Source organism: Borostomias antarcticus, assembly GCF_949987555.1.
Source record: "Borostomias antarcticus genome assembly, chromosome: 12".
NCBI lineage: Eukaryota > Metazoa > Chordata > Actinopteri > Stomiiformes > Stomiidae > Borostomias > Borostomias antarcticus.
Genome location: NC_140245.1, coordinates 26,836,725 through 26,859,224, shown reverse-complemented (window position 1 = coordinate 26,859,224; position 22,500 = coordinate 26,836,725). Strand labels below are relative to the sequence as shown.

At 42.6% G+C, this 22,500-nt stretch overlaps 2 protein-coding genes across 2 annotated transcripts in view; one reads left to right on the top strand and one right to left on the bottom strand.

Moving 5' to 3' along the window:
* Positions 1 to 3,042, top strand: part of LOC311315861 (voltage-gated inwardly rectifying potassium channel KCNH7-like) — a gene marked incomplete at both ends in the record, with an annotated part of 91,564 nt that extends 88,522 nt beyond the window's left edge. Inside the window, one exon of the mRNA XM_084446559.1 lies at positions 3,022 to 3,042. Coding sequence (XP_084302685.1) covers positions 3,022 to 3,042 — 21 coding nt within the window. The remainder of the gene's footprint in view (positions 1 to 3,021) is intronic.
* An 11,620-nt stretch (positions 3,043 to 14,662) lies between these two features.
* Positions 14,663 to 22,242, bottom strand: gca (grancalcin). The gene is made up of 8 exons (XM_084447401.1): positions 22,103 to 22,242; positions 21,211 to 21,381; positions 19,107 to 19,176; positions 18,919 to 18,962; positions 17,828 to 17,975; positions 17,542 to 17,655; positions 16,331 to 16,389; positions 14,663 to 15,693 (listed from the first exon to the last, which is right to left on the bottom strand). Exons 1-8 carry the CDS (start codon positions 22,124 to 22,126, stop codon positions 15,667 to 15,669), a joined length of 657 nt encoding a protein of 218 aa, XP_084303527.1. The 5' UTR covers positions 22,127 to 22,242; the 3' UTR covers positions 14,663 to 15,666.
* Positions 22,243 to 22,500: the final 258 nt, after the last annotated feature.

Genomic DNA, 22,500 nt, shown 5'->3' with positions numbered 1-22,500 from the left:
GCTGCTGAGGATGTTCTACCAGTCTGTGGGAGCAGCACACTGTTCTTTGCCGTTGCTTTCTGGGGAGAAGGCATCAGGTCTGGGGAGTCAAACCAGTTGAACAAGCTGGTGAGGAGGGCAGCTCTGTCGTGGGGCAACAACTGGACAGTCTGGAGTCTGTGGTGGAGAGGAGGACGAGGGACAAACTGAAGTCCATCCTGGACAACCCCTCCCATCCCCTCCATGGCGAGCTGTGGCAGATGGGGAGCACCTTCAGCCACAGGCTCCTCCCACCCAGGTGCAATACGGAGCGGTTCAGATCTTCCTTTGAGCCAGCGGCCATCAGACTGTATAACAGGGCCTGAGTAACCATCAGACTGTATAACAGGGCCTGAGTAACCATCAGACTGTATAACAGGGCCTGAGTAACCATCAGACTGTATAACAGGGCCTGAGTAACCATCAGACTGTATAACAGGGCCTGAGTAACCATCAGACTGTATAACAGGGCCTGAGTAACCATCAGACTGTATAACAGGGCCTGAGTAACCATCAGACTGTATAACAGGGCCTGAGTAACCATCAGACTGTATAACAGGGCCTGAGCGTTCTGAGTGTAGTGGAGGTGTGCACGTCATGTGTGTGTGTATATATGTGGATTACAAGATATCTAGTCCTTGCTCCTCCTCTTTTTATGATTACAGTACTACTCTGGATCTTGTGCATTTTCCAACCTTGCTGTAGTTTACTTCCACCACTTTCCCCTAGGGGGATTCTCTCTCTCTCTCTCTTTCTCCCTTTCTCTCTCTCCCCTATCTCTCTCTCCCTCTCTCTCTCTCTCAGGACACTCTGTCCACCACTAGGTGGTAGCACTAGACCACTCTGGCTCCCACAGGGGGATAAGAGAGGTGAGAGAGTATCTGTGGCCACTGTGACTACAGACTATTTTCACCCAGTTCAACCTGGGTTAATCCAGTCTGGATTAGTCCAGATTACCTCAGTATGGGTTTCCATAGTTTAACTACAGCACAGGAGCACTACATTTATACACACACTCACACACACACTCACACACACACACACACACACACCTATCTATCGCCGAACACCCACTCTGGCATCACCCACATCACACAAGGTTTGGAAGTGATCTCTGGGAAATGCAGTTCAGAGACACACCTGCCAAGAATAACTGAGAAGGGAAGTTTCAGATTGTCACTTTAAAGGACACGTTTCATGTATGTAATCTGGATTAGTCACGTAACTGTGTCACCTGTCAAGCTATAATAAAGACTCTGTTTATTATAAAGATGTATAAATATAATATATTGTCAGTATATTTAAATCTATATCATCAGTCAGGTGTGTTTCAGGTGGGAAGAGTGGACCATCAGTCAGGTGTGTTGGCAAATTAGAATTTATTAAAATCACTTCAATCTATGCACTTACATCCATTATATATTATATAATATATACAGAATATATATATATATATATAATTTTCCCTTTGTTTATCCAGGGATGATTTACAATGGTGCCCTGGTGACATAGCATACATCATAAACAATACAAAACTATGTAACAATATAATTACAATATCACATTCATACATTTTCATACATTTTACACAATTAGATACAATAACAACATTATCTAAACCATACACAAACCTCGACCCCATAGTCCCAAATCATATGTTAAATGTTTGAGTGACTAAAGCATCCAATTTAAAAGTCTCCTGAAAACTAGTCCATGTTCTAGGAGCACCAGAACTAAACTAGTCCATGTTCTAGGAGCACCAGAACTAAACTAGTCCATGCTCTAGGAGCACCAGAACTAAACTAGTCCATGTTCTAGAAGCACCAGAACTAAACTAGTCCATGTTCTAGCAGCACCAGAACTAAACTAGTCCATGTTCTAGCAGCACCAGAACTAAACTAGTCCATGTTCTAGGAGCACCAGAACTAAAAGCACTCTTTCCAAATTCAGTTTTGACTCCCGGGACCTCAAGAGCCAAATAAAAAAGTTAATCAATGAGTTTCTCAACATCAAGGTGAGGATATCGAACCCTGCAGAGATAATTCCAGCCCTGGCTGACTGTCCTTGAATAAAAAAGCATTGTGTTTTACAGCATTCAAAAGTATTTTTCAATATAAAAATAAAGGTGTATTCATACAATCATTTAACCACTTTGTTACTGTCAGCAAACATAAAATACATCAGTAATAACGATGTTAATAACGGATCATGCAATACAGAACCAACAGAGGCATTAATGCAATCTGAAAAGATAACAACTTCAAAAAGAAGAAAAAACTCCTGATAAAAATAGACGGGGTGGAACTTCAAAGATCCAGGATCAGACCAAAGCTGTCAGTCACCATTGGCAGGGACACCACATGACTGAACTCAGATCAGCCTCTAAACAGCAGTTTCTTCCTGCTCCATCCTCTGGGCTGCTCCTTCCTCTCCTGGCCCCGCCTCAGCACTGGAATGCAGGGCCTCCATCTCCATGCTCTCCCTCTCTGCTGGCCTCCGCCCCCTGGTGGTCTGGAGAGACACAACACCAAGAGTCAGGAACAGGGGGAGAGACTTGGAGAAATGAGCAGCAAGTTCATTATCACAGGCCTACTGTACATGAACACAACAAGTCTATCAGCAAGCAGATAGGCAAACGTGGTAGTTAAGCAAAGACTTGACCTCTGTGCCATGGCTGTCATTCCCCTGACTGACTGGGTAATAACTTGTACCTTAAAGAACAGATAGAGGGCAGGGGTGGATATCACCAAGATCAGCAGCACCACAACCACTCCGATGATGAAATCTGTCAGAGGAGAGTCTGGAACAGAAACACAGCGGATGAGGAAACTGAGAATCATCAGATCAGATTAAGCTGTCAACTGAAAAGTTACATCATCATATATAGCTTTCATTTCATGTCAAAAGTGCTGCTACTTTGTTTGTGGACTGTGGAGAGAGACAGTGACCTTAAGGTGGTGCTACTGACATCCATATTATAATTCTGTGGTCACCCACCCCCAGATCACCACAGGAATCAAATGACTCACTGACCGTTAGACTCACTCAAGACCAACCCAGTGGTTTACAAACATGTGTCATAGCAGCCCAACCGGTTGAGTGAAAAAGGTAGGGATTGTGGTTCTAAAAGTCCATCAGTTACCTGCGACAGTGACAGAGAGGAGCTCACTCTCAGAGGTGAAGTTATGAGAGAAAACGTAGACCTCATAAACACAGCTGTAGTTTCCTTGGTGGGCGTGGTCTGCAGCAGGAAACAGGAAGTTGGCAGAGTGTTTGACAGCTGGGTGGGTGTGTCTCAGGGTTGTGTTGGAGCCGGTGAAGGTGAGGTGGAAGGAGCCTCCTGGGTACTGTGGCTGGATGGAGCAGCTGATGTCAAAGCTGTGGTCCTTGTACACCAGCCCCTGCTGCTGGCCCTCGGAGACCCCTCGCATGGAGGAAGACAGGGAGACAATAGGCTGGAAAAGGAAATCTGCAAAGACAGAGAAGAGGGGAGAGAAACCAACCTCTCTGATTCAGGTGTGATGGTGAGATCTGCTGTGTTCTCCTCCCTCCCTCACAGGGCAGCATGGGCTACTTTAGTGACTGAGACAGCAGTATACAGTAGCATCACGTCATATTTCTTATACATATCTGAGCAGATCACTGCCAGGACACCCTGAGTATGAGTCTCTTTAAACCCTGGTGTACACTCCCTCAGACCAGCACATGTACATTTAAACCACCATGCAGTAAGCTGTTCATATGAGCTCCATCAGCACAAGTGTGTAGGTATCTGTCCAATAATGACACTTATATAGAAATGTAGCCATTTTATACAAAGTGGACGCTACAACAAATAACATCAGCTTGTATCCAATAAGACAGACATATTTAATACCAGAGATAATCCTTTAATACTGTAACAGTGTAATGTAGTGTAATAGTCTTTTTGTAAAGCTCTCACAGCTACTGTGACAGGTGCAGACTAGGAAATGTGTGACTGTCAAGATCATCAGCTGAATATAATGACATGATGTGTGTATTACCTGAGCAGACCACCTCCAGGATAGTAGTAGTATTATAGAATACACCAATATCTATCAGAATGTTGCCATTTTATACAATGTGAATCCCTTCAACAGATAACATCAGCTTGTATGTAATAAGACAGACATCTATAATGTAATAATACTGTAACAGTGTAACTGAGTAGTGAATATAATGACATGATGTGTGTATTACCTGAGCAGACCACCTCCAGGACAGTAGTAGAATTAAACTCTCCATCCACTCTTCCACACTTCCTCAGTGTAGACTCAGACATTGCCAGGTGAGCTGGTGTTTCTAGCTGAGCCTGAGGAGTCACAGTCCAGCAGACGGGACTCCTTGCCTTCACACTGGAACTCTTGAACCCAGATTGGACCCTCACCTTCCCCATAGAGCGCCCCCTAGAGGACTGAAGGAGCCCCACAGCCAAGCTCCCGACAGACCACCTCTGCATCCTGCCAGTCAAAGCCAGCTTCACACACTGAGACCCACGTCTGATTAGACCTCACCTCCACTCTGCCAGAGCACAGACCAGATCCATTCACAAGCCTATTGTATGACTATATGCGTTAACTATACAGAAACTGCCTGCGATATTTGTGGCACCTGATGTGCGTATGGGTTCACCGGTAATGGTTACAGTATATTTCTCCAGCGGGAGACCGGGAGGCGGGAGCGAGGGGGATGGTTAGGTAGACCAGGTAGACCAGGTAGACCAGGTAGACCAGGTAGACCAGCTGCAGCTGGAGAAAGACGCACCCTCTCCCAGTGAAGCGGTGCTCGGCGGCTACTGGCTGAACATCCCAGTTCTGTTGGATATGAGAGGGAAAGTTGAAGCCGAGTGCTCGTTATTCTCACACATAACATTGCCAACGAGAGTGGATGAGTCTGTCCCGATTATCAACTCCGGTAGTGTACGCTTCTTCGCGCTATCAGCGCTGTTCAAGCCAGTGACTAAAAGGTACATTTTAAACAACTTTTTCCATTGATCCCAAGAGACGACAGGATCGCCTGGGAGGGATAGGAATGGGTCCGGAGGTGGCAGGGAGAAAATAGGGACAGACTCATACATTCCTCGTTGCCTGTTTTTGTATTTTGCATCTAAGGGCAGTTACACTGGCGCGTTGGTATAGAGTAGCTGGGTTATTATACGAAAACATGCCATTTTATGTCACTTGAACAAAACTGCTCTGTAAATCTGAATAAACAATGAATAAACAGTAAAACATTTTATAATTCAGTTTCCATGATATGTCTCATAACATAAAAATAAATGTATGCTATTTTTGTTTTGTTTTAAAAGTTTTAAACATGTTTTTGTGCGAAGCATCTTGACAAAATTGCAAAAATGACCTGTCACTCAGTATGGTTTTTCTACTTTCACTAGCTATTGAGGCCAAAAAAGTCAAACTATAATAAAAAAAACTAAACTTTACTTAAGTCTTAAGTGTCCATTCATTACTCATGAATGGGTTTTATTATTAATATGTGTAAAATGTTGGAAAAAAACACAATTTAGTTGTGTCGCCATGTTGTCGTCAACCCTGTTACTTTTAATGAAAACACCCCTTCAGATATAATGGACTGTTCCAAAAGTTGCATAATTTCCAGAAAGTTGCATCATCTGCCTTTTCTGAAGTTGATGGTGGAAAAACAAGTAAGTGTCCTCTTCTTTTAAGTAGTTTTCTTTGAGTTTTATAATGTCTGACACAGGGGGACAAGCTCATTGTGTCAGCCCTGTGACCACAAAAGCATATGTTATTAGTAATTTGTTTGAAATTGTAAATGTACATATTTATCACCATTTAAGCCTCTCATGAATGCACACCATGTGGTGTCATGACCTTGACCACAGAGCTAGCAATGGCTGCCAATATCATTTTTCGTCAACCCTCTTACCGTCAACCCTGTTACAATTCTAGGGTAACAGGGTTGACGAAGATTTTGTGTATACATGAAAATACACTTTTGTTACCAATAGTATTAATATAATATACAGGTTTTTGCAGGTTTCATCCCTAAATATGTTTTTCTTTTTATTCTGATTTATTTGTATTTTAGATGCTTTTGTTAGGATAGGATGCCACTTTCTGCAGCTGAGAAACAGCGCCTCTACAGACAACGTAGAGATGCTGATCCCGAGAGACGAGAAGCTTATTTAGAAAAAGAGAGGTCAAAATTGAGAAAAGACAAATACACAGGGAAAAAGCTGTCTGTTAGTGAACTAAATGACAGAGAAAGGAGAGCCAAGCGACGAAATTGGAGAGCAGCACAAGTGAAATGCAGAAGAGCCAAAGCAGCAGGACTAGCAACCATAGATCAGTCCATGACATCACCTCTAAGTTCAGGGCCAGATGTAGAGCCAGCTCCAGAGCCACTTCCAGGGCCCTCAAGGTTAGACTTAGAAGAAAGAGAAGTTATGGCTTATGTTTAATGTGGTGCTATACTGTATGCTGACTTGTACATTTAGATTTAATAGTGTGTGTGTGTGTGTGTGTGTGTGATCTCCCTATATTTATGATAATTTGATTGTCAGTACAGATATTTGCTTAATCTATGCTTCACTGTGTTGCAGGCAACAAGTTCAGGGACGTTTAAGGTCAAAGAGGGACAGAAAGAACGTCCACCATGACCTGGAGCAATTGAGACAAAGGCTGGAAAAAGAAAAACAAAAGAAAAATAAGTACAAACAAAGGTACTTCCGCCTAAAGAAGAAAACGGCATCCCCAGTCAAGCATCACCTGAGCACCCCAGCTGCTCGGTCACAAGCACGAAAAAGTCTTAAATTTCATACTGCACTGTTGAGGGACTTAAAAGGCAAATATAAAGCTTCACGTGATGAACGAGAGAGGCAGGTTATCTCCCAATTGGTATCCGGGCAGATAGTAAAAAAGTACCGCATGCAGAAATATGGAATGAATGCCATTGGTCTTCCAAGAAGAAGGTGGAAGACTTTAGATAAAAATTCACTTTCTTTCACGCATAAGGAAAAGCTCCGCATCCCCACAGCATTCAAATCCAGTGTCAGAACCTTCTATGACCGGGATGATGTCACAACTGGGAGAAAACAGACCATAACGCGTGACAAGGTTAAAAAGCAAAAGAGATTTCTTGTTGATTCACTGATAAACCTTCACAGGAAGTTCCAAGCCGAAAATCCAAACAGAGCTTTGTCCTACACTCTCTTTTGCAGACTTCGTCCCTTCTGGGTTGTACATCCAACCATTCAGGACAGAGATACTTGCATGTGCAAAATCCATGAAAACCTCGGCTTTGTGGTTGACAAGCTGAAGCAACTAAGTTTGCTTACCAACTCAAATCTTGAGAGGCTAACAGAGGAGGTCTCTTGCAGCATCAATAGTAAGGAATGCATGTATGGAGAGTGTTCCACATGCAAACTGAACAGCTTCCCACTGGCTGCTGTTCATGATGCCACCATGCGTGTCACATACATACAGTGGGTACTGGAGGAGAAACAGAATGAGGCTGTGTCATTCAAAGTGACAGCAAAAAAAAAATCGAAAGCTCTTTAGAGGAGCTTATTGAGCATTTCACTTCTCTACTGCACAAGTTCAAGAAGCATTTGTTCAACATCAAGCAGCAGTTCTCATTCTCCAGGGAACTAAAGAGGAGTCTGTCCTCACATGAATGCATTATACATGTGGACTTTTCAGAAAACTACTCGTGCAAGTATAGTGCTGAGATCCAAGCTGTGCATTTCGGTGCCTCGCACCAACAGGCAACCATGCACACAGGTGTGTTATATGTTGGTGAAGATGCAAGCCCTCTCTGCTTTTGCACCATCTCACAATCCAAGCAAAAAGGTCTCCCGGCAATCTGGCAACATCTTGGGCCAGTACTGGACTATGTACAAGCCCATCATCCTTCTGTGGCTGTGGTCCACTTCTTCAGCGACGGCCCTTGTACTCAGTACAGGCAGAAGGGCAATTTCTTCCTGTTCAGTACTGAATTGAGCAAGAGAGGCTTTGAGAGTGGCACCTGGAATTTCTTCGAAGCAAGCCACGGCAAGGGAGCTCCTGATGGTGTTGGCGGAGTGTTAAAAAGACTGGCAGATCAGCTTGTGAGTCAAGGCCGTGATATCCCTGATGCCCCCACACTCTACCGAGCACTACTAACAACTGGCACCAATGTGAAGCTCTTTTATGTGGAAACCGAGAACATTGTGAATGCATATCGTAACATGCCAGCAAACATCCCATCGGTCCCAGGGACGATGCGGATACACCAGCTGGTCACCAACAGAAAAGGCCACTTGATCTCCAGGGATGTCAGCTGTCTGTGTGCCACATTGAAGAACCTGTCCTGCACATGTTTCAGCACGCACCACTTCATCTTTCCTCCACTGTCAGAGGGCCCTCAAATGATCCAGGATGAGGAACTTCAAGCAACACAGTCAGGCCTCAATCACCCACAAGCAACACAGTCAGGCCTCAAGCACCCACAAGCAACCCAGACAGGCCTCAAGCACCCACAAGCAACCCAGACAGGCCTCAAGCACCCACAAGCAACACAGTCAGGCTTCAACCAATCCATTCAGATGAGCACCTGACAGAACAACTTCAGGGACCCCAAGAGATCGACTGGAGTAATGATGAGATCATTGGAAAATGGTGTGTCTTGACATATGACGAAGAGCTCTATCCAGGAATCATTGTGGCAACAGATGAAGGACATGTCCAAGTTAAGTGCATGCACCGTGTTGGCCTGAATAGATATTTCTGGCCACCCCGCGATGACAGTATCTGGTACATGTTCGATGACATTTTAGGACTGATTCCTGCTCCTGTTACAGTGACAGCACGGCACGTAGAAATACGGGAAGACATCTGGTCAAAACTCTCTGGGTAGGCAGACAGTAACGTTTTTGTAACGCTTTATAAATCTCATATCGTATCCATTTCTAGGATTCTCTCTTTTTTCCCTGTTACATAACGCAGCGATTGGGGGGGGGGGGGGTATTCTGAGTTTTTGGGTGGGAAAACTATTGTCAACTATTTTGTTCCGCTCCACAATATTGACTTTTGTTTATTTTGTTAAGGCAAAGCATGTTCAATAGATCTAATGTTTAATAGATTCTCTTGTCATTTGAATATTCTTAATGTTTTTAATAAAACCATTGGTCCCATCTGTGGTATCATAATTTTTCATCACCATCTGTTAATAAATCTGTGTCCAGAGTATTCTGATTAGTGGTTTTGAGTTAAAGGTTTATGAATGTACCATTCATTAGACCTATAATTGTAACTTAAACAAGCAGTTTGACTACCAACTGGTGTCCTGGTGTCAACCCTGTTACTGAGGTGTCAGCCCTGTTACTTGTATAATATTGTAATATAATTTAAACAATGAAAAGACTAAAGTAAAATCCACTCATTTTATATGTAAAGTAAAATAGAGAGTAATCCACACAAAGAAATCAGGGTATTATTATGTTATGACCATAACCTTTTCTTAAAACAGAAGATGCTGTTTAAGTGTCAATTGTAAATGAGCATATTAATCCATGGGAAAAAAGTAAACTCCTCATTATTCTCTCTTTACAAACACACTTATTGTAACAAGGGGGACTTTATCTTTCATAGACTATCAGATTTTGTTCTAAATATGGATTTAAAACATTTTCAAACAATTATTATGTTGGTAACAGGGTTGACGAAACAGACTTACACATGTTGATTATATGTTTAAAAAAAATAAAAAATAAGATAGCCAGAGATGGCAAGGCATATTTTTCTAAGAGGTAAGGACCTACTTCATCCAAAAAGGGGCTTAAAGACTTTTAAAACAATACTTTGAAAATCAAACATAAAAGATGGAAAATGGCACGTTTTCGTATAATGACCCAGCTACAGCTTTACCTGTGTTGTTTGTCAGGAGGTAGGTCAGGAGGTAGGTTAGGAGGTAGGTTAGGAGGTAGGTCAGGAGGTAGGTCAGGAGGTAGGTCAGGAGGTAGGTTAGGAGGTAGGTTAGGAGGTAGGTTAGGAGGTAGGTTAGGAGGTAGGTCAGGAGGTAGGTTAGGAGGTAGGTTAGGAGGTAGGTTAGGAGGAAGCATCTGTGCGTTTGACTCATTAGACAAGTGTAATTTCAACTCCTCTCTGTTTTCACAAAGCTGTGCCTTCCTACCACAAAAGAGACGGCGTGCCAGTGTGACAATATGCCGACCAGAGAACGGTACTATTTGACAGGTTCTTCCCTCCACACCCCCTCCCCACGCAATTGGGTGTGGCTTCGGTGCCTCCAGCAGACACGCCCCCACAGTCTCAGACCAGAGAATGCTGCTGATTTTTAACCGATTTTGAAGCCTTATTTTATATACTTAGCAACATTTTTAATCACTCAGATTTGGCTGGGTGGTTAATGACATGTTTTCCTGTGGTGTGTGAAGCTCATAACAAAAATTTGAACTGAGTTAACCTGGACTTTAACCGTCTTTTCCCTGGACCCTGGCACCTGCCCAAAGGATATTCTAGGCCATCCTAACCCCCCCCCCCCCCCCCCCCCCACACACACACACACACATTCTGCATGGCCACTATTCAAGGCCACACTATTCGTCCGGGATCCTTGATCCTGTGCAATGAGTGGTTGGATGTTGGAGTGCAGAGGTCACTTGAGTAGGCTGGAATATTTCGATAGTGGTTTTCAGTAGTTTGCTTTTGTAGTGCAGTAGTGTTGGTCAGTTTATCTCTGTCTTGGTGAGTATTACTTTAAGCATTTGTGATTATTGGTTTAGTGCTTGGTGATACTGGTTCGAGGCCACGATGGCCAACTTTAGTGTAAAGGAGTTTTTGGAAGAACCTTCTGTTGAGCAGGTTAATCGCTGCAGAAAGGATGATTTGTGTGCCATAGCAGCACATTTTGGGGTTTAGATCCCCAAGTCCAAAACTCTGGCTCGGATGAAAGAAACAGTGGTGCAGTTGTTAGTGGAGAAGGGTGTACTTACTGGTCTGAGTGGAGTAAACTTTTTGAATATATTTTGTGTCCTTGCCTCCTCACTCAACCACTCATTGCTTTATGTTGCGCCCCATTCCTCTGAACCACCAGGGGGCGTAACATTGCCTTACTGGCCTAAGTTTACAAGCTTAGTCAACAAGTCTTTTCATATGGCCTAGTTGGACTTCCTGTACTATGTACTGACTCTTTCTATGTACTGGATGCTTTTTCTGTTGATAATTAAATCAATGTGTTGACCGCTTTACAGAGCTCAGACATGGACAAACCCCAGAACATATCCAAAGATTCCACACAAGGCCTGGTTCCAACGGAAAGGGTCCCAGACGAGGCCCTTGCGGGACTGCTGGAGAGGGACGCGGAGCAGAGACACACAGAAGACAAAATGGACCCTCCAAAGTCCCCACAGCACCAACAACAACAACAACAACCCCCCACTAGATCCCTCTTCCCCTCCGTCAGACAAGCCTCACTCCCAGAGGTGTCGCTGAGTAGCGCTGGAGCATTGGGACTCCACAGGCCGCTGTCCGACCCCGGTCTTCCAGGAAAGTAGGCCTGCTTCTGGGCCTGGCTTTGGGCTTGCCTCTGGGTCTGATTCCTCTGGGCCTGCCTCCTCTGGGCCTGCCTCTAGGCCTGCCTACTCTGGACCTCCCCTAGGCCTGCCTCCTCTGGGCCTGCCGCCTCTGGGCCTGCCTCCTCTGGGCCTGCCGCCTCTGGGCCTGCCTCCTCTGGGCCTCACTCCTGTGGGTCTGCCTCTGGGCCTGCCGCCTCTGGGCCTGCCTCTGGGCCTGTCTCCTCTGGGCCTGACTCCTCTGGGCCTGCCTCTGGGCCTCACTCCTGTGGGCCTGCCTTTGGGCCTCACTCCTGTGGGTCTGCCTCTGGGCCTGCCTCCTCTGGGCCTGTCTCCTCTGGGCCTGACTCCTCCAGGCCTGCCTCTGGGCCTGACTCCTCCAGGCCTGCCTCTGGGCCTCCCTCCAGGCCTGCCTCTGGGCCTGCCTCCAGGCCTGCCTCCGTCCTCTCCCCCCTCTCTCTTTGTCATTGCTTCAGAAAACTGGAGGTCCTGCCTCAAGTTTGACTCAGGGTCTAAGAAGGAGACTGTATTATGCAAGGAATACTGTCAACTTTCTTCCATTCCTTTTCACAACTACCCGTCCCCCCCGTCCACTTCCATTGATATAGGCTATACAGTACGATATCAATACATAGTAGTATATGTATTACAGTACAGTATGTACATATTCATGTACATATCTCAGATGTAACACTGCCAGCAACACAAGGCACCTAACATGCTTGTTCCAAAAGAGAAATATGCATGTTACGAAAAGTGTAATTTGTCGCATGGTCTTCACGCATCGCATAGCGTGATCAGGTGACGTTGGCATGCTTGCAGAATACCGAGTACCATTTTTAAAAAATATCTATTCCCGTTCCTATGGGACAAAGCTACTTGAAAAACTCTCTCAAAGGCATTTTTCCAAAAACGTTGTAAGATGTGTACATTTTAAACTTTCCGAGGATCTAAACAACCAGCCATGTATTTGGTTATACAGTGCAGTATGTATTTGATAATATACAGTATGTATTTGATAAAACAACCAACCAGATAGATGTTATTCTGAGCAGTATATGCTGTGCCTAAACATATACCACATCTGTAAAAATCCAAATCAGTAGCCTAGATGCAGAAACACTATTTACTCAAGTACTCAGAATTTCAAGCACTCATTTAAAAAAAGATGAAGTTAGCTATACATAAAAGTTTGGTTTAAATTGGCAAAGCATACTGTAGGTGAGATGATTAAAGATCTCATTCCACTATACAAGCCTCTTTCTTGAGCTTATGTAAGCAATAATGATAACATGAAAACTAAATTAAATATAGGTAAATTAGATATTTACTACTGAAACATACTTCTACTACCAGGACAGTTGAATCTAAATCAATGAAAATTAAGTTGCTAATTTCAGTTAAATTGCTTGCAAATGCATAGGCTACTACTGTAAACATTTTGAAGTACTAATTCTAGCTGTTTTTCCCAGTTTAATGGTTCGCTTTTGAGAATATTGTTTAAAATATTTTGATGAGAAATATCTATATCCACACTTTTTGACCTGTAACAATTTTTTAGTATTATAGTAAAGCTATTATGTACCGTAATCACAATGTGGCACGCACACTAACATGATCTAAACTTACCATTAAGGGTCATTTGACTATTGAGTATCTACAGTCTCTACTTTGCATTGCATGCTTAGGGTCTTCCATTATATTCCAGGAGAACACATTTTTGTATGAGCCTACTGTTCCCAGCCAAGAGAAAAATGAAAGCTGGTGTCCAAGAAAAGACATGGGGGCAACAGCAAAGATGTACTGTGGGCTGAGCAATACAGCTTAGCCTTCGCTGGCCTTAGCTTTACTAGCCTCTACTAGCCTTCACAAATTAGATATCCTACATCGTACACTGAGAAATATGTTTTCAACAGTCAGCAATGTTAATGTATTGAACAATGTTACAGTTTGGGTGGACCGCATGTTATAAATTAATTTATCAAAAATCATAACACACCAGAACAATATGTCAGGTGAGGCACGACATGAAAATGACACGACACGTTTTGAAGGTGATTCAGTATATGTAGTTGGATCATGATGAGAGAAACAAGGAAATTAATGGTTAAAAAAAACTATTTTTCTAAAAGTAGAAACATGATTATAACTTTTGTATGTGTTAATTATGCTTTTGTAAGCCCTGGTGTAGGTGTAGTGAAAGGAAATGTACCAAACATATCATCCTACTTCCTGTCTGTAGCGACAGAATGACGAGAGACTGTAGCGTCATAGTGGAACCAAACCGATGTTCCTGGGATAACATACGCCGTTCAAATGGAAAACTAGAACTATGTACTTTTGTTTCAGTATTTTTCATTTGAAATATCTTTCTTATCTCTGCACTGATTGTGTATCCATAGGAACTGTCTGGCCCTACATATGTCCCTTCTCAGATGAATACGGAATGCAGATTGAATTCCAAAATGTGCTTTCTTCTGTTTCTTAGGCACTCACACCTGAAATACAGTAGTTGTGTGGTGAGTCGTCCACAGAGCTTATCAGTGAATGATTATGTTCATATTAGATCTACAGGAGGATTTGGAATTCAGTGATGTCATGCTTGTAAATCAAGCACTCAACCTTCATCATGAGAACTCTACAGACAGAACCCGCTAGGATCGGATAAATGGGCTGGAACCCACAGAACCCCAGCAGAACACAAGTGTAGTGTTTCCTTAACTGGCTTTTCAGTAGCACATTCTTTACATTTACTTGACTTAAACATGTCCAATGCCTGAACAGAGCCCAACTGGACTTTCATGGGATTTACAAACTTTTGCACAGAAATTAGAAACTTGCTGTACTGGATATAAATGTCACTTTTTAAATCTAGTGCTGTTCACAATTGTTTTTATGCATTTTTTTTTTTTTAAATGTTTGCCACTGTATTTTATACAATACAACACTTAACAGCTAATTTGAATGTTTTTGTTCTTGAATATATTAAAATAAATGAAAGTGTACATAAACTGAAACATTTGCAAAATTGTATAAATCAATAAACAGAATGCATACTGAATACAAATCAAGGTTTATTGTGTTGTGAATACTAACAAAATATCATTGAATGAAAGAAGAAACTGATTGGGACTGAATTGAAACATTGTGGGCGATTTACAAGTTCAGAAAACCGTAATTATTCGCCTTTTCTTTCCACAGTTACTTTATTCATCAGTGCTACATAGAAAATGTAGTACTAGCACAAGTAAGTAGTAGGACAAAGTATATGGTATATTGTACACTGCATTTTTCTCTATGGTTTACCACAGTGCTGTTTTGGCTGAAATACAACTGGCTAGCTGTTGACAAAGTACACTGAACATAACGATCTACTGTATGCAGATGTTCTTGAATGCACATGTTCTTGAATGCACAAACATACAGTATAATATTCATTAAAGGGCTTCATTAATTTTCTACATTATGTTAACAATAAAGAAATGCATTGATAGAATTCTATGAAAATATAATGCAAGGTTGACATAAAAAAATGCATAGTATAATATCTTTTAAAAGAAAATATCTATTTCATAGATGAATTTAATCTAAAACTATTATACACAAAGGATGCATATGATTGATTCTAATGTCACAGGTTATGTTGTAAAAAATACTGTGAGAGGTGAGTGGATGAAGAACAGAACTAAGCAACTATAATGGCACATACCGCACTTCAATTTGCATTTCAGTATCATCTCCATTTCACATCCATGTCTTTATCATCGCCTACTGCTGGTTCGGTCAGCAACAGAACTGTACGGGCAGCATATACATTAAGCAGTGCGCCATTAAGAGGCACATCAGCACGTTACTCCATTGCAAACGAGATAATAATGCCAAGCAAGCGAGCAAGCAGGACTTCCTCAGCTGCAGCCTGTCTCCGTCCAAATAGGTTATACTCACTGAACCTTAGAAACACTTGTCTATAATAGTGATTTTTTTTCTCCTCTTCTCTCCCTCAGAAGCAGTGGTTCCAAGCCCCCGTCAGGCTGTTTAAAGGCCCTGTCTTCAACCATGCATGTCTTTGGCAGCAGCCCTCAGATGGACATTGTGCACAGGATAAACTACAAAGAAAAGAGTAGATTCAGTTAAATGTTTCATACAACAACCACAATTACAATATAATTACATATACATTACATACTACTTCCCTGTAATACATTACATACTACTACCCTGTAATACATTACATACTACTACCCTGTAATACATTACATACTACTACCCTGTAATACATTACATACCACTACCCTGTAATACATTACATACTACTACCCTGTAATACATTACATACTACTACCCTGTAATACATTACATACTACTACCCTGTAATACATTACATACTACTACCCTGTAATACATTACATACTACTACCCTGTAATACATTACATACTACTACCCTGTAATACATTACATACTACTACCCTGTAATACATTACATACTACTACCCTGTAATACATTACATACTACTACCCTGTAATACATTACATACTACTACCCTGTAATACATTACATACTACTACCAACCCCGGTTGCAAGGCAGTAACCTTTACTCAACTTTAGAATTTCACTTTTACTGGCAAGGTTTGAAAACCATGATCAATATTTGATTGATTACTTTATTGATCCGAGGAGGAGGAAATTAAAATAGTCGGCATCGCATAAAATACAAAAACATACAGATACATATCACACTTACATCATCATATTGGAAGTTGACTGCCCCCTGGTGCATGCTATCTCTCCTTCTGAAGCTCTCTGTGGAGAAAGAGGGAAGGTTCATGACTCACTGGGACTGAATGAGCGCTGTCCGTAGGAAAGGATAACAAAGTGTGCCAGTCAGTATTTCATACATAGAGTACAGTAACAGCAGCAGACACAATCATCAGTTGGGATACTGTAGTCAAAAAGGTTGAATGAACACTTGTCTGATTCATTTCTGACATTGCAATATCTTCATTATAGGATCTGTCATAGCAATGAAGTATGGGCCCTCTTAAACTCATAAGAGACAGTAAGTCTAGTGCCCAGAAATGAAAGGAGTAGTAAAGGGAAAATGCATGTTTAGCCCTGTTTTAACGTTACTTTTTAAATTTTATTTAGCCTTTATTTACTTATGATCATATACAATGGTTCAGATCAAAACGTTGACAAAAATAGCACATTTGAGAAAGTCTGATAATTGCTCTACCACTGTTTTGGTCATACAATGGATGTGGGTGGGCACCGTGAAAAATCATTCAAAAAACATGTTAAACTCTCAATTTCAAAGACAAGAAACTCATCGAAGTGTTAGTTGGTGTTCTGACATATAATTCGCCATAAAGTAAGATTCTAGTTCATCTGGAAAGGCTTTTTAAAATATTTAGCATAGAACTATTTAGTCGCAGCACATACGTGTGTAAACTTCCGATTGAACTGATTCCGATCTCGCGCAATGCCTTGAAGTAGTTCCGCTTCCTGAATCCCCTCTGCTGATTGATCTAAACATCTACAACGGTCGCTTCAATACAAGTCAATGGATTTCATAAAATGATCAATAAAACCCTACAGGATTCATACTTTGCGCTGAATTTGATGTCAGAACACCAACGGACACCAATTACCCCCTGGGTGAGCTTCTTGTCTTTGAAATCGAGAGTTTAACATGTTTTTGAAAGATTTTTCACGGTGCCCACCTACATCCATTGTATGACCTAAACGGTGGTAGAGCAATTATCAGACTTTCTCAAATGTGCTAGTTTTGTCAACTTTTTGATCTGAACCATTGTATATGATCATAAGTAACCTTAAAACAGGGCTAAACATGCACTTTCCCTTTACTACTCCTTTAAGTTGTAAGAAACATCAGAAGTTTTGAAGGTGTTTTTTTTGCACCAATTTTTGCTACATGAAGAGCCAGACTCTTACCTGTGAGAGCTCGGAGCTTCACACAACAAGCCACATAGTCGTCAAAGTAGATTCGGCCAGACTTGCTGTAGCGCTTGATGATGCCATTCAGTGCTTGTGGGCTAATCCTGTATCCTTTTACAAAAAAAACAATACACAATACATTAGAAACCAGAGGATGGTGTATAAAACGATTTTGCACTCTTACAAGGATAAGTATCTTCTCTTGTATCATGAATGCCTTTTGTATTAAAAGAACACCTTGATCATGACTAAGACACTATTAAATAGCCGTGTCAGCACTGACCCATGGAGGAGACGGACTGAGACATCTCGTGAGGCTCCACCGTCCCACTCCTGTCCTGGTCGAACATCAGGAAGTTCTGCTTCCACCCGTTCAGAGCAGTGAAGAGCTCTTTGAACTCGTTGAAGCCCATCTTTCCTGTCATGTCCCTCTAGTCAGAGTTGAAGTTAAGGCACGATAACTAGAAGCCAGGCAAGGGCCCATTCTGATAGCTGGAGTACTAAGGACACTAACTAAATACTGCTATCACTCCAGCTTAGCTCGTCCAATCAACGTATCTGCTACTTCTGATACCCGTTGGAGAAATCAGTTATTGTCCATTTAGTCCATTATATGTCCATTGCCGTCCAGAACATGCTGTGTTCGGCAAGTCTCGTGTGAATGATAGCTTGGTTTGGCTATTGTCTGCAAGCTAGCTAGCTACTACTATTGGGTTCAGTGTTTCTATCGGGGCAGCTGCACTAATTTTGGGCAAAGCTGCAGCTTCTTGCAGCTGATGAGCAGGCTGGATAATTCTAGAGTGGACAGCTGAAACGATGGGGGCGGGGTTCTATTCAGAGCAGTATTTCTATTGGCTGGGGTAGTATATGTTAAAATTAGCCAAAATGTAAATTAATAGAAAAAATCTTTCAGTGTCTATCCAGGACCCCTGCAGATACCTGTGCCAAATATGGATGTCAGGCTGATGGTGTCCAAGGAAACCCGGACAGAGGGACAGAGGGACAGATAGAAAGGCCGAGGTTAAAGGGGGGGTAAATGAGCTCATTTATGTGTTAGATATTCTCACCCAAGGGGGAGATAGAACTGGGAAAGCGTTCAGGAACTACTGATACCAAAGCAGCTTCAGACATGTTAGGAATTTTTCATGCGTTTTCCTGCAAAAAAATAAAATCATTGGTAATGATATCCTGCTGGGGCTTGTCCCGAGTATTAAGCTACCGCATCCTACCATAGACTCAAGAGGCATGAGATAAACGTGGAGAAGACAGATAACACAGTGTAGTATTGTAACTCCACAGTAGCCACGTGAAACACACAAGGAAATACAATGGCACCACCCTGAAACCCCCACTGATGCACTGTAGAAAGGATACATCCAACATTGCGATCATGATCCTGCATGTCTCCAGGCTGAAGGCTGTTCAAGGAGAAGAAACCATCCACTGAGTTTTTGAATCTTCTCAATAACCTGATAATTAACACTAGAAATACAGTAATGACTGTGTGAAAAGAGCACAGGCGTGATCACTGTTGCACCTCGCTGGTGCACGGAGGTACTCACGAGTGTAGCTGCCGCTGATGCCCGCCTGAGTGAGGCACCTCTGGAGCTCCTCTGCATCAATCTCCCCGTCCTGCAAGGAAGACACCTTTTACCCCTCTACATCTAAAACACACGGATAGGCCTGGATAGAACCATTTACCACTCTCCACTCTCCACACTCTCTACATCTAAAACACACGGATAGGCCTGGATAGAACCATTTACCACTCTACACTCTCCACACTCTCTACATCTAAAACACACGGATAGGCCTGGATAGAACCATTTACCACTCTACACTCTCCACACTCTCTACATCTAAAACACACGGAACGCTCTTCCCCAGGCTCTGAGAGAGCCATCCACTGAACTCATGTTCAAAAAACTTCTTAAGACACACATGTTCAGGCAGGCCTTCGGCCATCTATAACGCCTTGCTGCTCGCAATGTTGTTGTTTTATCTGTTCTGTGTCGTTTTAATCTTGTCTCGTGTTGTATTGCCATTTTAATTTATTACTGTAAAGCACTCTGTGCATCCGTGCTGTGAAGAGCGCTATATAAATAAAGCTTACTTACTTACTTACTTACGGATAGGCCTGAATAGAACCATTTACCACTCTACACTCTCCACTCTCCACACTCTCTACATCTAAAACACACGGATAGGCCTGGATAGAACCATTTACCACTCTACATCTAAAACACACGGATAGGCCTGGATAGAACCATTTACCACTCTACATCTAAAACACACACGGATAGGCCTGGATAGAACAGTAGAAGTCAAGCTGCCTTGTTAAATAAAGGTTAAAAAAATAAATCAAAGAGTAAAAGAAGGTGTCAGAAAAGGATTCTGTCTAGAAGTTTTTAGAGGGTTTTTCTACTCTTACAAACGGTTCTAGACGGGGCCAAACCTCTGAACTGTATTTTGGCCACTGCTACAGTGCCATCTACATTCAACAGAAGTATATTACCATGAAGCATCATTGGGCTGGAGAAGGGGTAAACAATTGTACTGGATCTTAGTAATTGCCCCCCCCCCAGTGCTCTGTGGGGATTGGTTGATGAATTCACTCTGAAGCTCTCTACTTCCGCCCATTGTTCGTGTGCGCGCTTTGAGGCTCGCGCTCAATACGAGTATTCCTGAATGAGTATTCCTGAATGAGTATTCCTGAATGAGTATTCCTGAATGGCACGGGGGAACTAAGCCCGGCTCTGCAAAGCTCCACTCAGCTGTGCTCTGTAATCCCACGTCTGTTAGCCGAGCGTGCGCTTCGAACGAGGCACTCTAGAGTGAGAGAGCGTCTCTCGGAATGAGGAACAGGGCAAACGAAACCCAGTGGTCAGAAACCACATATACTACACTTCCTGTCTGAGGAAGAGGGCAGAGTTCAGGGTTCACAGGTCGTTGATGGCTTTGTTTTACAGATATTTTAAGTATTTTTTTCTCTCTTATCTGGTGGTATAGTATCACAAGTACTAAACAGAAAAGTGTCTGATTTGCATAACATACAGGTGAATTGATGGAAAGGGTTGAAGGTAGATGGAAAACGAATCCATCTTGTCTGACAGCACCCACCCCCACTTAAGCAATGCGATTGCTGAGGAGGTATAACTGTCGGTTTTGGCAAAGTGGATATTTGAAGCGGAAACCTGAAAGTAGGAACTTGACAAAACCGACAGTTTTATCTCCTCAGCAATCGCACTGCTTAAGTCCAATAGCAAAAGGTAAAACCTTTTAGTTCAGATCTGTTCTTTAATCTGTGTGTAGGCTACTGGCTGTATTGTGATATTGTGTGTTTACTGTTGTGAATTCAGTTGCTCCACTGGGGGACAAACAAAGTTTTACTGCTACTACACTGAATACTGATTTAGCTGCAGACTGTCGGACATTTCACAAATGCAGGCGGGCAATAGCCTACTTTTATCCCGCACAAGTTCTGTGGATCTTTTGTTTTTTATGATTTGTCTAGGCTACATAAAAATTGCATCTATAGCCTATTGCCTTTACAACATTTTATACATTCATATTCATTAAGAAAATATTACTTCTTCATGACCACAAAGGAACATGCATCATGGATGGGGGACATTTGTTTGTGCACGCTTGTACCCGGCCGCTCACCTGGCCTGCTATTGCAGTGAAGTAGCCGAACATCGGATCCGTAGTTGGCGGTGGGGCCCCGAAGGTCCCAGGATAGAATCCTCCGTTCTGAGGATACCCTGCCGGCGGGGGTATGGGTCCCCCCATGGGAACAGCCATGGGCATGCCCTGACCTGGCATCTGAGCCCCATACTGAGAAGAAAAGTCACAGCAGGTGAACAATTTAAAATAAAGCTTCTCCCTGCCTACTTTCAACTGGTCGATCTGACTACAGGCCGGTGCAGCAGTTATAAGAAACCACATATTTATAAACCGATTGAGCGTTTTTGGTCAGTTGAGATGAAGCAACTTCCTGGTCAATAAAGCAAATTATGAAAGGAAAAATGAACGGGAGGATCGGATGGACAAGTTCAGACCGACGGCCTAAAAGTGAAAGCAGGAAGCGTCTTCAATGTAGACACATACTGTACCTAAATTAACAACCCGAACGAAGTTAAGATGCAATTTCAACATAATATTGTTTCGAAGATAATCAAATTGACGTGATGTATGCCCAAAAAAATAAAGTGAAACAGCATAAACGTAAAAATAGCTACATTGACTGTCAGCTCTCGTTCTTGGCTGACCGTAGGCTTCATTAGGACCATGCAGGACCAGGACCATGCAGGACCAGGACCATGCAGGACCAGGACCATGCAGGACCAGGACCAGGACCATGCAGGACCAGGACCATGCAGGACCAGGACCAGGACCATGCAGGACCAGGACCATGCAGGCTACTGCGATATCATTTTAGCCACACGATTTATGTTGCATAATGTTTGCAGATATCCTGGACATTTGTAATTGGGCTAGTCTTATTTAGACACTCCCCTTCGTCCCTTTCGTCTTTAGTAAAAGTCAAAATACTCACCCCTCCGTATCCTGGATAGGCCATTTATGTAAAATATAACAAATCTTCACGAAATAATGAAGGCGATTGATATGTTTAAATGCTAAGTCAGTCGTGCGACACAAATCAAGACCTGTAACTCCTGTTACAACGACAAGAACATCACATCCGAGTGGAGGAGCCGGAAGCTAAAGAGCATCTGACTGACAGCTCAGAGAGCCAATGAACAAGCCCATAGAGGGGAACCAGGAGGTCGAGGGACGGGAAACACCAGTTTACCAGAAGAGGACGCTGTTGAAACAGTCCATTATAAAAGATTGTATCATGCATTTACAAGCAGCTTGCGGTATTTCGGGGACCATGTTTGAGTTGATTAGAAACTGATACAGAAAGAGTACAGTCAGAGTAGTCTACATGTG